The 17,395-nt window shown below is 46.7% G+C and overlaps 1 protein-coding gene across 1 annotated transcript; it reads right to left on the bottom strand.

The window, feature by feature from the left end:
• Positions 1–8: 8 nt before the first annotated feature.
• On the bottom strand, positions 9–17,393 carry LOC101919460 (uncharacterized). Its single transcript, XM_055808187.1, has 20 exons — positions 17,183–17,393; positions 17,044–17,100; positions 15,429–15,466; positions 14,073–14,213; positions 12,450–12,512; positions 11,172–11,292; positions 10,649–10,741; positions 9,482–9,642; positions 8,282–8,367; positions 7,981–8,064; positions 6,707–6,769; positions 6,487–6,564; positions 6,306–6,394; positions 5,537–5,573; positions 4,124–4,272; positions 3,848–3,910; positions 3,451–3,526; positions 2,730–2,814; positions 2,465–2,552; positions 9–1,912 (listed from the first exon to the last, which is right to left on the bottom strand). Exons 1-20 carry the CDS (start codon positions 17,336–17,338, stop codon positions 1,802–1,804), a joined length of 1,839 nt encoding a protein of 612 aa, XP_055664162.1. The 5' UTR covers positions 17,339–17,393; the 3' UTR covers positions 9–1,801.
• Positions 17,394–17,395: the final 2 nt, after the last annotated feature.

Below are 17,395 nucleotides of genomic sequence, written 5' to 3' on the forward strand. Positions count from 1 at the left end.
AACACGGGGGCCTTTCACCAGGACAAGTAAAGTTTATCATAGTAAATTCAGTACCAGGGAAGTGCTGCACTGGAAATGTGCACTGATGTGATACCAGTTTAGAGAAAGGGAGGAAGCAGTGTGCAGAAAAGACAGACAACACTATTGTCAGTCAGTAAAACCTCTCAGTTCTTTCTTCTTCCCACTGTTAGTAGGATGTGAGTATTATTTTTAAAAGACAACAAACTCTTAACTTTAGCTCCTATCATTCCTCCTAGCAACTTGAGCTCCCTCACTTTGCCCAGAGAATTAATTAAATATTGAAATTATAATTTTTCATCATGTGTCATTTAGGAAGGGATATGAAATAAATAGCTTCATCTAGAAGGACTGTAGTTGAGTATTTTAAACATCCATCTCTAATCCCATGAGTAATAGCATTAAATTAGGGAATATTCAGTCACTTCCTTCAAGCAATAATGTTCCTGGCAGAAATTTATTCTTGTCAAACACTTATGAACTCCCTTATTGCTATACAATGCATTTCAGCAGTGTTTCACTCTAAGGTATGTTGGTAGTGTTTAATAACTTAGCATTAATAATAGAAATATTTACTTTTAAACTCTTCTTCATAAAGCTGAACTATACTAGAATCTAGTGAAAAAACAGTTGTGGCAGTATCACATAGGGGAATTAAAAGGCAGTATCAACCATATAATTTAACTGTGGATGCTAGGGGCAGCTGATGGTAGGAGTTGATGGTTTAACTCAGGTGATTAAGGAGATGGCAATGCGATGTTCTTCCATTCAGATGCCGTCTGACTGAACTTTGCCATTAGTAAAGTGCTAGCTCTGCTTAAAGAGTGGGTATGTATGGGGGGGGGGAAAAACCCTCCCAAACCGTACTGAGTTTGGGAGAAACTGCAACTACTTTCTGTTCCTTCTTCCCTTCCAAGCTGAGTAAGAATACAGTTATCTTCTCTGCTCCTATCTATATGACAGCTTCTCCAGCAGCCTGATCACAAGCCCAGGATACCTGGTGAGCCCTGAACCAGAGCTTTGAATCGCCGAGTTGATGAGGATTCATGCTCTACTTTTTCTTACCCTTGCACATAAGGCCGAAGGTAGATAGGACAGCTCATGTAGCAAGCACACCCTTACTTCGTGGAACAGTTAAGAACTGACCTTAGGCTGTTTGTAGCTTAAGGAACAGCAGCATAGCAACACTTCCATAGCTACAGGCTTGCTATATTGCTGTGAGGAACTAAGTAAGGGGCCAAAAGACAAAACTACCTAATTGCAGTTGTGTTAAGATCCTCATCATTCCAAGGGAGCTAGGCATTATTTGCTGTCTCTTCCCCCCTCAAAACAGTACCTTTGTTATATCCTGGAGCAGGAGGAGTTCAGTGAGGTTTAAGGTCTAGAGATTGCACCTTTCCCTGCACAGTAGTATGAACTGCCCACATGCAGTCCTGTAGATGCAATTGTCTTCCATCTTTACACAGGACACTTACATGGAAAGGGGTTGCAGAAGATAGTTGCAGCTTCCCCTGTTGGCAAAAACACAGTGAGGAACTAGCTAGCACAGTTGGTGTCCCCAGTATAAACTGGACCATCCAATAACAAACAGGGAGCAGAAGTGATGGCTGCTAAGCATCAGTGCCTGCTTAGACCAGTGTTCCTCCCCATTCCTCAAACGGGCCTACTACTGAGCCTTACTCAGATGAACACTGAAAACAAGTCCACTCTTAATATTCGCTCAGGTCACACTAGGGAAAAAAAAAAAAAAAAAAAAGGCTTAGTCCCCTTCTTGGTCACTCCATCATGCAAGGATGTCGTAATAAATGGATGGTTTTTTTGTCTGGTAACGGAACTGCTCTAGCTTCAGGCCAATCCTCAGAAGAACAGCTTCATCCCACCATTTTGCCATGACCTGGGAGAAGACGAGAGAGGGAGAGAGAAAGGAGGAAGGAGGGGAGGAAAAAAGTAGCATCATCACATACAGGTGCTCTTGAAAGCCCTAGAAAACAATTTCTTTTCCCTCAACAGCACCTAAAGGACACATGTTTTTTTTCCCTATTACATCAGTAAGTAACTTTTTATTTGGGATAAAGGCAGCTGTGTGACTTATCATTACAAGACATGGGCCTTTCATATGCATGAGGTCCATTTCAAGAGGGAAGGTCTTAAAGAAGTTACAGAAATGAGAAATCGGAGATGAAAGAGTAGTGACAAATTGGGTACTGATGCAAACAAACAAGACGACAGATAAGTCTACCTCCCAGATATCTGAAGAGTCCTTCTACCATTCAGGAGTGAGTTTCTCCGAGGCAAATCTCTTCACCCACAAGTTAAAACTTACTACCAGCGCCTGCCAAGTCCTCAAGTGTGTTATGTGGAACAGCAGGAGCCTGGTTATAGTGGTTCAGGACAAAGTCAGCTGGGGATTTTTATGACCCAGCATTCACAAAGAGCCAATACTCACCTGGAAACTGATGGGAAGCCCAGCAGCAGAATATCCAATGGGGACCACAAGGCCTGGAATCCCAGTGAAGTTACCAAGCTGCATGAACCTGGGGAAAAAGGTGTTGTCAGCATTCCTGCCTTAGGACAGCAGCAGAGACATGCTTTGGGGAAAAGCAACTAGGATCAATCTCTCCTGCTCTACAGCCTGAGCTCCTTCAGTTAGTGCAGCTAGCCTCCAGCTGTTCCCACGCTTGTTACTGTAGTGCAGGCAGTGCTCTTCTTACCTCATGGACCGGACTGTGAAGGACAGGTCGCTGCTCCCAGTCAAGAGATCAGATTCATAGATTCTTGGGGCAGTGCAAGCAACAGCTGTGGAGAGATCACAAATTTAAGAGGACCTCAGGACATCATCTTGTCTACCCTTCTGTCTCGGATGGTCAGCTAGAGCAGGCTGCCAAGGACCATGTCCAAATGGCTTTTAAATATCCCCAGGGATGGAGATGCCACAGCCTGTCTGGGCAACCTTAAGTGCTTAAAGAGCAAAGGAAGAGTCGGGCAGTGGGCAATCTTCAAGGAACAGCTCAGGTCATTAAAGCCATGTTTGATAAACGTTGGTGATGCCAACTCACATCCCTGGAACGCAATCAAGTCACTGGGATTTATGAATTAAGCAGTTCCTTTTTAGAGCAAGAACATTTGCATACACAGAAGTAGACATCCAGTGTCCCCCCCTCATGTCAACGTGCTGGCTCTGCAGCTCCCATTTCAAATACCAAGGAGTTTCTCAGAGTCATGGACGATATAGGCAGTAAGAATAGAAATACACAGCAGATCTAGAAATACACAGCAGCCTTTCTAACCAGACTGCATTAGCTTCTGAAGGCTTGAGACACAGCAAAGTATTTGCACAAAAGTCATGCACAAAAGGGGAAGTTAATGGAGTGACTGTTCCTAAAATGCACCACAGCTTTTGGGGACCCGCTCTTTGGCCGAGACTGCCAATACCTGGTGTAAGGATACAGTTCACAGTGGTGAAGATCTCTTGCAAAAATCGCATGCTCCGAGTTCTCTGTCGATTTGCCTGCAAGCAGAGAGACCACTGTCTGACTGGGCCTTCTTGATCCGCGAGGCTCACGTTTGATGTTGACAGACTCTGCCCATCAGAACCTATGCCTTTGCAAAAGACAACACCACTCGTGCAGTTTAGAATCAAAGATGCAGGACTAGTCCAGATGGTGTGTCCTCTGTAGTGCCCCACCATTCAGCATGCTTTCACAGCAGAAGGCAGTCCAGCTGGGTGATAATCTCCCCATGCACGTGGAAAGGTAAGAGAATCCTCTACCCCACCTTTACAATTTCACTAGGTGCCTCCCTCCAGCCCTCACCACAGCACGTTCCTTACCGTAATATAATCCAGAGCTGTGAACTGGGAAGCCAAGGCCAGGTTAGCCCGAGTGTCCAGATTCTGAAAGAAAACATCGACCATGGCTCTGCTTGCAAGAAACTCAATGTGGAGCCCAGAAGTTCTCTTCCAGGTCCGGTCTACTATATCGGTACTCACCCAACTGGTGGTTTGTCACAGAAAAAGCAGGAAACCCTCAGGTTTCTCAGTGACATGACACTTGCTCTGTATCAGCCAGGACAATTACTGCCACCGATCCAAGCTGCTGCTACTTACCATTTCCTGGAAATGTTTATTGAAGTCAGGTTGCAGGAAGTCCCTCATCTCGCTGAGAATGCAGATTACATGTGCTACTCGAACTTCCTCCATCTCTGGAAGAAACACTTCAACCACACTAGCTCCCAAACTCTGCAGGTGCTCCACAGCTGCATACAGAACAGGTAAAACAAACAGCATCCCTGAGTACACCAAACTTCACAGAAGGGCTGCAAATCTCCACTCCCTTGAGAAGTTGGAGACCCCATAGGCCATTACAAGGTAAGCATCTCCAGCACATCATGTGGCATGCAGACTGCTGCAGCCGCTTCTCATAGGTAAAGGCCTTCAGCCTAACTAGAACTCAACATCCCAACAGGGCAGGGGCAGGGGCTTGCAGACAGGTTCCTAACATAGCTGCTGCCTTTCAGGCAAGTTCAGCTCTTCCCTCTAGCCCCCAAAGTTAACCTGAAGAGTAAAGGTGGACCAACAATGCTTCCAAGCACTTGACATGACTGGTATTCTATCAGCACAAAGTGTTTATTTAGCATCACAAGATTCCCATTCAAAGCCTCTTATGAACCATTATGGTAGAGAAACCCAGGGGATACTCAAGAGACCAGGTCAACAGTACAGGTTCACTAAATCCTGATGTACTTTAGTAAGGCTGAACACCAAGATTTCAGGAAAAGTGAATATTTTGCAGTCTAAAAAGAATCTGTATCTTTTTTTTGTCCCCAGCTTCTTCATAAATACCCAGGCTTGCCTATTTCACTGGCTTATGGTGCATTTCTTCTAAGAAAATTCTACACATGCAGAAGCATGAGTGTCTATGGAAATAAGGAGGCTGAAGAAAATCCAGGCAAACAAAGCTTGAATACTGTGAACTCTCTCAGCTCCAATGCGTAGGAGGCCAACTACTTACTATACCAGGCATTGTAGAGTCTTTTGCCCCAGCCCCAAGTACTCACCAGGGTCAATTTTGCTTAGTCTAAAATCTGACAAAGCCACCCTAAAGGCACCATTTGGCTGATTTCAAGGAAATACCAGAGGACTGGATACATCACAAAGACCTAGCCCCGTCTTTGCTACTGAACATTATGTCGTGAAACAAGTCTCTCCCTTAAAAGTCTTTTACCACTAAAGCTCGCAGAGTAAGTATTAAAAGCACAGATCTGTCTTTATACAGCGGCTTAGCACACTGGACTGCATTCTTCCATTGTAACCTGACTAGCCTACAACTGCCGAGCTTTTTAACCCTCAGCAGTCAGGAGAGCTTCCCTAATACAAAGCTACTGCTGTTTGTCCAGCCAGACCTCTTTAAACATCTGCCTTCAAGGACTTCAGGTGAGATCTTTTTAATGCAGATGTAAGAGGAGCACCAAGTGATACCTTGACATCAGGCAGAGTAAGAGACAGACTTTTCCTCTTTACCTTTCTCACAGATGGACAGGACTTCATCGTCACATGCCTAGAGAATAAAAGCAAAGAACTAAGCAGACTTTAGTAACGGCTGTCTTCTCCTTGGTGAGCGCACTCACCAGGACTTTGGTCCTCATGGAGATTTCCTTGCTCTTGTCCCTAATAGTAGTGAAACACAGCCCTCCAGGACTGCCCTAGGCCACCTGCTCCACAGCTTGCAGGTCATACCCCTAAGGAAAAGAAAGGTCATCTTTTCCAGAGGAGAGCATATTCCTCCTCTGCACTGGGGCAGAGCCAGAAAGAGTCCTGGTTTTCCTCCAGGGAAGAAATCCTGAGCACATTTGTGGGGTCGCATTACAGTTGCCAAGCAGTACTAGCTTGCAAGCCCTGTTTCCATATTGGAATGATGAAGTATCATGCAGCCAGGTACAGCATTGTCACCAAACAGATACACTTAATTTTCCTCATTTGATTTTAAACCAACTGCCTTTTGTAATCAGCTCAGAAGCACTGCTTCCAATAGAAACAGCAGTATAAGGAAGCACACTGCCATCAACTGTACAGTCATTAGTTTGCCTCATGCCTCCAACAGACTTTTCCTCAAAAGACTGCCCTAGGAAAAAATCTATCCCTGTCGATGGTTTCACCCAGGGTATATTCTCTTCCAATTACAAGACTAAATATGAAGAGCTCTAACAATGACAGGCAAGGAAACAGTGAATGCACTGAATTCCTTTAAATTCTCATTTTGCAAAGCAGCAGAAAGAGGTAGAACAGTCACCTTAAAAAATGTCCAGTCCACTCCCAGTTTTAAGCCTTTCAGGTCAGTAGCACACATATCAGATAGAGTTGCTTTGGGCTGTTTTAGTCCTGCAGGGCACAAACAAGAGTTCCTCCTTTTATCTAGGATGCCTCTAGGAAGGCAAAGCACCTGGGCTTTGGGAGGGAGAGGGCTCACCTACCATATGGATAGAGCGGATCTGGCTCAGCAAGGATACTGTAAACAATGGCTGCATCTGCCACTGAGGTACAGATAGGTCCTGTAAAAGAGAGATCAGTTCTAAAAATGTGACAAGGAGTAAACGGTACCCTTCCTCCCAAGGTCCTTCGTAGGCACTGATTGCCTCCCCTGTGAGAACAGCACACAGCAAGGTCCCTGAAGCGGAACAGAAGTTCTCTTACCTACACTGACTGTGGAGTAGGAGAGTGGCAAGCTGCCGTAAGAACTAATGCGCCCAAATGTGCCTAGAGAAAAAGAAATGGGCAGTTAGCCAGGTACCAGTAGTTGCTGGCAAGGTCTGACCTAGATGGCTCTGATACCTCTAGTCAGTAAGCAACATACCCTGCTAGTCACTGTTTGCTGTTTCAGAGCGCAGTCACTCATCTTTCAGTGCCCTGTTCTGCTGACCACGATCTGTCTCATCAGTGAAAGAGACAGGTTCAACAAATAGTGAAACTGGTTTCCCCATAAGAAATTATTTAGCTGAGAGGAAATATGTGCAGGGGCATTTTGAAATACATGCATTGAAATATGCAGAAGCAGCACCTATGGTATGGAGGATGGAGAGGCAGCAGCAGGATTATCAACAGCAAGAGATACCACCCCCTGGGAGATTTCACCCACTCCACCAGTGAGACCTCAAGCCTAACACCAATTGTCTTCTGCAAGTACTTGTATCGCCTTTCTGAGCAGTTAGATTTTTGTCATTGTCATCATTATCTTCCTCAGATGAATCAAAATTAGTCAAGTTGATCACATGTGAAGGACAGAAAAACAGTAATGGCTGAGTATCTGCCCTCAAATGAAGCAGCCAAGATCCTTCAGACTGATAAGCCGTTCCCAAAAGCTGGCATCTCTTCCATGTGACAATCCTGTCTCACCACCTCCCATGGTGTAGAAACTGCCCTGTGCATTTATGTCCTCTGCACATTCTTCTTGATTACATTAATTTTGTACAGCAAAACCTGCTACTCCTTCTAACACCGAGATAAGAGGGAATTACTACATCCCGGTTATATACAAGCCTATTACCAGGTTTAATGGACCAGATAGTCTGAGCAGCATCAGCCTCTCCATATAATAGGGGTGATGGCAAACCATTGGGGCTGGAGCTGCTTTTCACCAGCTCACTACAGACACAGGTGTTAAGAACACCTCTCGGCAACAAATGGATATTGAAGAGGGATGAGTGAGTAGCAAAAAAAGCAGCACCCGTGTTTTGTTTAGCGTTTGACTCAAGTAAGTTTGGGGGTTTTAATATCTTTACAATAGTCAGTATTGAGAATATGTCCACTCTGCCAGTCCAGCCCATGTGACTCCCAAGGTGTTATACTCCAGGGTTTCTCTGGTCAAGTTTTGCTTGACAGGAATTAATGGACTGTGCCTGACTTGTTTGTGGCATCCTCAAAACAGCGAACAAGACACACACTCCCCCTCCATGATTAAAGGACTCTACCTTTCAGCCCCACCACACCACAGAACGAAGCAGGAATCCTCACAGAGCCACCCCCATCTGTGCCAATAGCCACCGGGCAGAGACCTACAAAAAAAAAACAACCCACACATGGGCCTGTGATCAGAGACATCGTGTTGCCCTGTCCATTCTAGTAGCTGTAGCCAAGACAGTACACAGAGCTCTCTGTTCAGCTACAAGTTCTCTCCAGCTTCTAAACCCCTTTGTAAAAACTAAATGCCTGAGGTACTCTGGCTCAGGACCTTCTTCCCACCACCTCTGATCTCCATTTAGGACCACTTACCTGCTGCTACAGCTGCTGCTGACCCACTGGAGCTCCCACCTGTGAAGTGGTTAGGCTTGTAGGGATTCCTAGGGATCTTGTGGTACCTGAAGCAGACAAACAGTGTTGAATCTTTTCCTAGGAAGGACCACATGCACTACAGGGCAGGAAAAGATCCAGAAACACAGCTCAGGGATTCTGATTTCTTAGTAAAGAGATACCATTTAATCCCAGACAATGCTATGTCCCTAGAAAACAAGATGCAAAGAAGACTTCTACCTCAAAGCCCAATCTCATTATCACAAGCAGCCCATCCAAAAGGCAGGCTCAAAGCAACAGAAAGGATGCCACTCCAGCTCTTCTGTCTGCGACAACACCGTGCCATTACTGCATGCTACAGTGCATTACGCAGTTCCAAAAGGCGGAGCAGCTGGCAGCCAGCAATTCTTACAGACAAGCAAGTCAGCATCCCCACTCTGCCCTTTATCCCAGAGCAACAGCTCCCAAAGTCTCCAGTCTGACCACAGTCCCCAGACACCAGAGACCGGCCAGGAGGCAAGGTACCCAGCCAACCTCACAGGGAGGAAGTGCCCTGGTGTGTTGTTGCAGCTGATGGGGGATCCCCAGTTCCATCCAGCTGCATGTGCACAAGCATGGCTCTCCACACATGCCTTATCAAGGCTCTGAGGACCACTGCTCTGGAATAGCAGTTCTCAGTTTGGCTACAGCTGGAGAATTCTCAACAGTAAAGTAAATTCCAGTGAACCTGTTTTAGCTAGGAAATACAGTAAACCCACTACATTATCCTGAGATGACTACATTTTCTCATCATTCTGGGCCTTTAGCCATTACTGTGACTAAGCATTAGATTACTATTTATCTATTTTCTCTCACCACTTTTGTCTACCACTTATCCTGTAAACATTCACACCTCCAGGCCTGTAAGACCTGGCAAACCAAGTTCCTTATTCAGCAGACACCACTCAGATTCTCTCCTTCCTTTGGTTTCAGGTGCCTTCAGGCTTCCACAGCTACTCTGACCCTCAAATCTACAATGCTGGGGTTTTATACCCTCAGGGTTCTCCCTGCACAGGGTGCTTCAGTCAGTTTTATCCTCACATGCTTGCCCTATTTTTATACCTTTCCCTGACAGTACTGGACAGACTTTTAGCTTTCTAGACGGGGGGGGGGGGGGGAAAGAGAGGCAAAAGGGATTTTTACCTATTAGGGTTGCATCCAGTTGTTCCAGTCCCTAGTTCATGCATGTTTGAGACCCCAATAATGATAGCCCCAGCCTCTCGCAGCTTCTTGGCCACAGTAGCATCTTCTGTTTCAGGCTCTGTCCCAAGATACACTGTTCCCACTCGGTGATGGTAAGGTACCTTAGCAAGAAGACACCTTATTATTCACCCTAAAACCCTGGCAAGGTAGGCAGGCATGTGTGCCTGTGAAGCATGCACACTTCAACTCCATAACAGATCCCAGACATTAGGACCCACAGAGGTAAAGTAGGGGCTAGGAAGCTTCACAGGACACTTAACCCTTCAATATCTGGTCCTTCGCTCATGCAGACGAGTCCTTTTAATACCATGACACAGAAGAGCAGAAACACGTAGATCATCAAAACGTCTGCCTCCCTGCAACAATGCATCTGCTATGCCCAGAGGCTGCAGAACAGTCACCTTGGCTCCACAGCACGTAGGAGCTCTATTTTCCATTTTTCTACAGACAGAGCTGCAGCATTTCAGATCTGCAGTGCTTTGAAGCAAGGCACCAAGATTAGATGAATGCCAAAATACCAGATGGACTAATTTTCAGGATATGCTAAGTACTCCTTGAGGTAGCAATGGAAGACTCTATACAGAAACAGGACTCCCACCTTGTGGGTAGGTCTCTGCAGAACCTACAACAGCTTGATGACACTGTCAGGAGCATTTAATCGTAACTTGTTAGGCCACAGGCAAAACTCCTCATGAATGAAGATTTTCAAAGTAACACATATTTCTGACACGTCCTTTAAAGTAAGGAGAGAGGGATGCTTTGCTGGTGGAGCAGAGGCAGTGCCTGAGAAATACAGGCAGTTACACCCACTGCTACAGATGCTTTCATACATTCTCATTTCATCAGAAGAGGGACTGTTTCCCACTCCCACTCTCTACTTCCCACGGATTAAAGAGATCAGTACAAGATACGAAACACGTCTGCTGTACCCAAGATCTGTCTTCACCTGGCAAAACTTGTTAATCCTACTCATTACAAACACTCTCAGGCTTTTGCCAAGGAGCTGGCCTTAAAACCTCATTAGAGCTGGCCTTTAAACCTCGTTGGAGTGAGCTGTCCATGTTGACCACCTGCAAGATGAACTGACAGCTAGACAAGGAAACTCACCACTTTGAACTCTTCTTTCAGACACACTGGGATGCCATCCAGATATGACAGGGTACATTTATTCCTGTAACGAGCAGTGGAGGCCTCAGCCATCTGCACAAAGGAAAAATAAAAAGTGTATATTATATATATTTAGTTCAGCCAAAGGACATTACCAGCATCAGAATGGATACCAAAAATGGTTTTCTCAGTCTGCTACTAAGCCAAACTATAAGAGTTTCTTTCTTCTTCCACCATATACTGGTGGGAAACCACTACTTCGAAGCATCTATGCTAATAGATAACACATAAGCACAGAAGTCCCATTTTAAACATATAGTCATCCAGCAGGAAACAGACTGCTTTAATGCTACCTCTCTCCTGGCAGGAAGAAAACTTGTTTGTAGTCCTCTGCACAAGGAGGGAGGAAAACCATACATATTTATCTGTGCAATATATCAGCAGAAGAGCCTCTGCCCCTTCTAATGGATGATACTGCTCTTGCGGCAGCAGAGGCCCCTTTCCTACCAGATGCAGACATTACCAGCATTATTTGCTCCGAGTCCCATTGCACTATCGCTCTGAGTGGGGGCGTGGATTTGTCGCAGTCCTCCAGCATGGCAATGATGTTCTTTGCTACCTGAGATGGCGTCAGCTTCCCACTCCTACAGGGCAGGACAGAAGTTGGGACCTTGTTACAAGACCCCCACACCACACCCACACACAGGGTTTGTCCCTCATGTAGCAAGATGGCAGCTGTCACAGCTGTAAGCAAGAACTATGTAAAAATCTGCATGTGGTGATGATTTCAACACAGTTGACACCACCAGGACAGAAGACTCCCTTCCTTAAGTACAGAATTTGCCTACGCAGCACACCTCCAACCCTTAGAATAGTGGCAGGAACTAGGAAAGTTACCAAGATATTCCTGAACCACCAGATAAACAGGGAAGGCCAGCTGACAGTTTTACAGAGTCCTCAAGCTCCTGAAGCTACGAAACTCCCAGTACTATGAGCTAAGACCAAGAGGTCAGCCTCCCCTTCCTTCCTACAGGTCTCCTGTTACAAAGAAGGGGCTCCCAGCAGTACTGTCATAACAAACAGGCCTTCCCCTGCTCCTGGCAAAAGGCTACATTACACCACAAACACGTCTGTCTCTGGCTGACACAAAAGCCGCACAGTCAGGATGCACCTGTAACACCAGACTAGTGTCGGCTTCCACTCCACAGCCTGCTGGTAGAGGTGGTCCTTGAGGAACCAGTGCAAGGAGCACAAGAGGATTTATGTGAGCACTCTACATGTGGTGCATGCCCCACAGGCAACCAGGAGCTACCAAGCAGCCAACAGCTTGCAGAACTGGACAGTCAGAGATGTACTCCCAGTTCTTTCCAAGCTGGACACATTTACTGGGTGAAAGCAGGCAAACTGCTCACAGGAACACAAGCAGTGGGGAACCAAGTGATTTTTCAAAGATGCACAGTATATGCAACTCGCATCATCCACATGAACCTTCCTCTCCTTCTCACTCATGTTTGGGCAAACAAGGTATGTAGAAATCTCCCCCAGAGAAGACTGACAATAAGCCAAGGAAAATAGCATTTAAATATCCTTGCAGGCTTGTAAAAGTTGTGCCAGCTCTCCCAGCTGGTTTTCTTTTGTTACTTTATTAGTGGGAAAGGACTGCAGAGGGTGATGCTAAACAGTGGTACCTCAAGGACAATTCTAACAAAGAGAGAGGCCTAAGAGCTTGTAGAACAGTGGCAGCCCACCACAGGAGGGGAACACGTGAGACAGGTTGTTTCCAGACTGTAATTTCACCTACCGGTAGCAGTCCAGGTAGTCTTTGATCCCTTTGAAGCTAAACCCATTGCTAGCAGAATCAGACCTGCAAAGAAATGATTAAAGGGGCAACTGTGAACCATCAAAGCCACCCCTGTTTAGACCTATAGACTTCAGCATCACAGTCCAAAGCAGGTTTGGACACCACTCACAGTAAACCTGCTGGTCACTGTTTGGACTGCTAGCCTATGCTTTTCAGCTCACACTGTCACAGACTCCTTGCACACATACCAGACACTAGGCACTCTAAGGGTGCCACAGAAATAAGGGGTCAGTCTTGTTGACATTTCCTAGTTGCTTCATATTTCTACTGCAATACAGCAGTCATTAAACTGTTCAAAATTTATTCCAGGTTCACATTTGCTACTCACCACTGCAACATTACAGAATAGCTAGAACATACTGGTAAAACTACCCCCAGGATCTTGTTGCAAGTTAGATCCAGAGATAACCAGCAGCACATACAGTGTGTTGTGCAGGAGGGGGAAAAGGCACTATGCAGCACATGCAAGGATACATATCAGCAAGCTGCTTTAAAACTAAGTCAATGGCTCTAGCACATAAGAAATAAACCATTTCTCATCATAACAGGATTAACATAAGATCATGTGAAGAGCTAGCTACAATTACTACTCCTGTGATGTCTCCATGTCATCACCCAAACTAGAAGCCAAATCCTGGAACAGGACAGCACATGGCACCATAACGTGCTATGCTGGGAAGAGGTTAAGGCTCCAGTAACCTGCCCTGTATGTATCACTGGTGGAGGCAGGGACATAAGAACTAGAAGGCTGCACTCACCCTGACCAATGCCTGCAGAAAACATATCCCTCCCTCTAAAGTGAAGGAGCTGAAAGTTTTTTCTTGCTTTAGTTTAAGAACTTGAGCAGGGAGCAAGCTTAATCCTGCTAAAAGCTGAGATACATATAGAGAACCTGAGATGCTGATGAAGTACAGCTCATATTTTCAGTAACTACTGGATAGGCCCACAATAAGAACCGAGATGAGATGAGGAGAGCATTCACAGCAGCCCAGATGCTTCCATCTCAGCATCAGACCTCAGGAGACATGTAAGCCTTACTAATGTTTTGCCTGGAATCTAGTGGGATTTAATCAAGTGCAGGCTGCAGTCAAAATGCTGAACTGGCTTTTACCCAAGCAATGTAACTAACAGAGCCTGATTTCTTGTGGATCTTTTTCTTTACAACCCATGTACCTTCTCTCCTCCAAGTAACCCCTGTGTTCTCTTTGAGATTCCCCACAGGCAAGAAACGCCACACCTGCAAACTCATTTCAAGGGTTGTATGCACTGACTAGCCAACCACTAGGTCTATCTACTCTAACAGTGCAACCAGAGCCCTAGCAAGGGAAGAATCTGGTCTCTCCCCAATAAGCAGGCTCCCTGGAACTTGTGGAAACTTCACATAACTACCAACAATTTATAAGTTACAAAAGGAAAGATGACTGACAGCACTATTTGTTCTGTAAAATAGCTGGGTGTGGGAAAAGATTTTAATCCAGAATACTGACAACAACAGCTTTCCACTGATATAATAGTGCCAAGACAAGTGTTCTTCCACTCCACTCTTACACATCACATACTGACCTTGCAGCTATCAGCTGCTCGATAATATCCGAAGTGCTTCTAGCCTCAGACTTGTCTTCTGCAACCTCCGCAGCAACCTCCGGGATAAACGTGGGATCTTCATGAATGTCAAGCGAACGCATGAGCGAGAAGTTGTTCAGCCTGAAAGAGAGTCACTGCTAGAGTTGCAAGCTCCACCATGACTAATTTTTCAGACTGTTCAGAGGGAACCTTACCCAAGAACATTTTGTTTTAGCAGTCTGCTCTTACAGCAGGGAGTTGCAACAGTTACAAGATAATCCCTTACACCTTTCTTAAAGGCAGCATCAAATCTATCCTGCTTGCTTAACAGAGCCTCCTACCTCTTGACATAAAGCCAGCCAGCCTCCGTAAACCCAAGCTGAGAAAGAAATGGTGAAAGTCTTTGATTCACTTTAATTAGACATATCACCCACAGACCAAAGAGGACAGGAATGGAAAGGAAACTGAGAAAGCAGTATAAACCATACATTCAAGCACTAATCCTGTTAGAACAGCACCTCTTCAGACTTTTCCATGACCTGCTTCAACATGGTTCATTTGCAACCAAATACAACCAGCGTAAGTCCAGGGCTTGGAACATGTAAAGGAAAAAACCCAAGACCCTGCCATAGTTGTCAAGGAATGATCTGCTGTGTAACAGCAGTGACACTTGTCTGGGACTGATTCACATGCCCCAAACAAAAAATTGAGGGGTACCAATTATGTGTAATACATTTCTGTGTCCTGGGATCTGCACAGATCATCCACCAAATCACAGGCAAACTATGTGAGCCAAGCGTGAGCTTGAGGTTCCCGACACCTCTTACCTGACTGGCTTAGTGCAATGTACACTTGAAAGCACAGTTTCTAAACAAAAACATAAAAGCGAGAGAAGGAGAAAAGGCTGATCTAAATAGTGGGTAACTTAAAAAAGAACATACTAAAACCACTGAACTTCATGTCCGGCCTCAATTCCACACAACTACTATTCTTTTACCACTGCTGGTGATAAACAGCAGATTTGCACATGCTTTTGCTTTGAAAGGAAAGACTGCTCTTTAGCAAAAGAACAGAAAGGCAAAGAGGCAAGCTGGTGAATTTTATTTCTATCCACTTGCCTGAGTGTGAATAAAGGTTGATTCCTTCTCATAGAAGCCCACTCAAACCAGTTTTTTTTTTTAAATAATCTAGTAAACATTATGAAAATCTTGCTGACTCTCAAGTTATGCAGCTTCCCTCTTAGAAAAGGTCATTTCAGATAACCCATAAGTGGTACACAATGCAAGTACCTTTACAAGAAAAAAAAAAAAAAAAAAGAAATGGAACTGGGAGGGGAAGAACACTCCCCACTCTTACCTTATTAAAAGTGGCAGTAAGCAGATCTGTCCAAAAGCCTAGAAAAAAGCAAGCAGAAACATTGGTTTGCAGTAACTCTGACCCAAACACCTTCCTCGCTAGACAAGGAATGCTGGATGTGCTCACAATTGCCGCAGTCTAAAAGCGCCCTAGAGAGCATGCAACGCTATGTAGTAAAAAAATAGCACAAATGCTTGTACTTCAGGCCACAAAACTGGCCCGAAATGCTTCCCCTTCTTGCCCCCCTCATATTTATATAATTATAAAGAGAGTGTTCCTTTGGTTCTCCTGCTTTTGTCCTTCCCTGACACAGCCCTGAAGCAGCCTGCAGCTGCAGGGTGCAACACTTTTAAGAGGCATCTATCTAGCTCCCATCCATTACTTTCTTCATGTTCCACAGATTATGCAAACATAGCATAAGGCAGACACTTATTATTATTTTGTTCATCCTACTGTTAGGATCGTTCCTCTCGCTCAACCAGCTCCTGCAGTAAACCGAGTTAACTTGGAAAAGCATGAACAATTTGGAGACTCTGTGGTAGCAGACAGCTGAAAACACTCTTTGAATACCTTGGTTCCCAGTGTAGCGATACCCACGGTCCCAAAGAGAGCAGTCCTTATTCCAGCCTGTCCTAATAGCTCAACAGTGGGCTTCACAGACATGTTAAGGGATGTACACATACAGTACAAGTCTGAAGCAAGACTCACACTCCTAGATCCGCGAAGTGATATGTTGCCTCACACATTACATAAGAATTGCTGCCTCTTCTTGAAAATGCATGGCTCCTAATCTATATCTAATCTAAACCAGCACAGTCCTGTAGGAGATTGAGAATCTCACATCCTCCCTCCAAGGGGGATGTCAGGAAAGATAAGAAGCTCAGGGCCACACACCAGAAGCAGCCACAAAGCAAAGAAGAAAAGGTATTCTGGCTGTTATATCCTGGAAGAAAGCCACTTGCAAGGTATTCTCACAAACACACACAGCCCATCGCTAGTTTTCACCCCAGGCCCACCCAGCCTCCAAGGTCTGCAAAAGGTCACTCTGCTGAAACGCGGCTTTCATGCCTAACCTTGACCCCTGCTCACAAGGAAAGGCCAAGCAGCAACAGAAAGGACCTGCTTTTGGGTGGGCAATGCCGCAAGGCAGGGGACGCAGGCTTTCCCCCCCCAGCCCCCTGCCACAGCCCTCGCACGCTCCACACCAGCCGCAGGCCAAAGCCCACCTGAGGGAGTGCTGGGGCGAGCGCTGGGGCACGGCTGCCTTCCAGGCTCTCCTGAACGCCCTCCCTGAGGGCCGAAGGGCCCGGAGCCCCTCACACCTGAGGGAAGCCGGCAGCCGCTGTACTCCGCCGAGTCTGGTGCTGGCTGCGGGCTCTCCGTGCCATGCTCAGCCAGGGGCCAGCTCGCCCTCTCCCCACCGCATCCCACCCGGGGGCCTGGCTGAACCCAAAGGCGCGCAGGGAGCGCCGCAACCTCCCCACGATTCCCCAGCAGACCCCCTCCTTCCGAACCCCCTGGTCCCGCTTTCCCCACCAGCCTCGGTGGGGTTTTACCGCCCTGTTTACCCGCTCCCGCCGCGCCCTGAGGTACCGCCTCCGCTGCCCCGACCCACCGTGTTTGCCACATGAACGAAGAGCCGCAGCCCGGAGCCGCACAGCCGCGGGGCCCACTGCGGAGAGGAGGCAAGAAGTGAGCGCCGAGTCCCGCTCCCCGCCCGCCCGCTCGCCCCCCCTCTCCTCCCCGGCGCTCACAGGGTCCCGCGGCGGGCTGCGGCCCCGCGCCTCGGCCCAGCCCGGCTCCCGGCGGCGCAGCACGGCCCCCGCGCTGCCCGTGTGCCGCCGCACGCAGCACAGGTAGGCGGCGGCGGCCGACAGCAGCGGCAGGAGCAGCAGCAGGAGCAGCGCCATCGCGGTCCTTCCCCTCAGCCCGGCAGGGGCACGGAGCCCTCCCGCTGCCCGGGCGGA

The sequence above is a fragment of the Falco peregrinus genome, chromosome 6 (genome assembly GCF_023634155.1).
Source record: "Falco peregrinus isolate bFalPer1 chromosome 6, bFalPer1.pri, whole genome shotgun sequence".
Classification (NCBI taxonomy): domain Eukaryota; kingdom Metazoa; phylum Chordata; class Aves; order Falconiformes; family Falconidae; genus Falco; species Falco peregrinus.

Excerpts from the sequence above, each read along its gene's own strand:
- LOC101919460 (XM_055808187.1), bottom strand. The coding sequence starts at position 17,338 with ATGGCGCTGCTCCTGCTGCTGCTCCTGCCGCTGCTGTCGGCCGCCGCC. Across the intron at positions 15,467-17,043 it reads TCGTTCATGTGGCAAACACG|GCTTTTGGACAGATCTGCTT; the intron begins GTGGGTCGGGGC and ends GCTTTTTTCTAG. Across the intron at positions 5,574-6,305 it reads TGGACTGGACATTTTTTAAG|GCATGTGACGATGAAGTCCT; the intron begins GTGACTGTTCTA and ends TTTATTCTCTAG.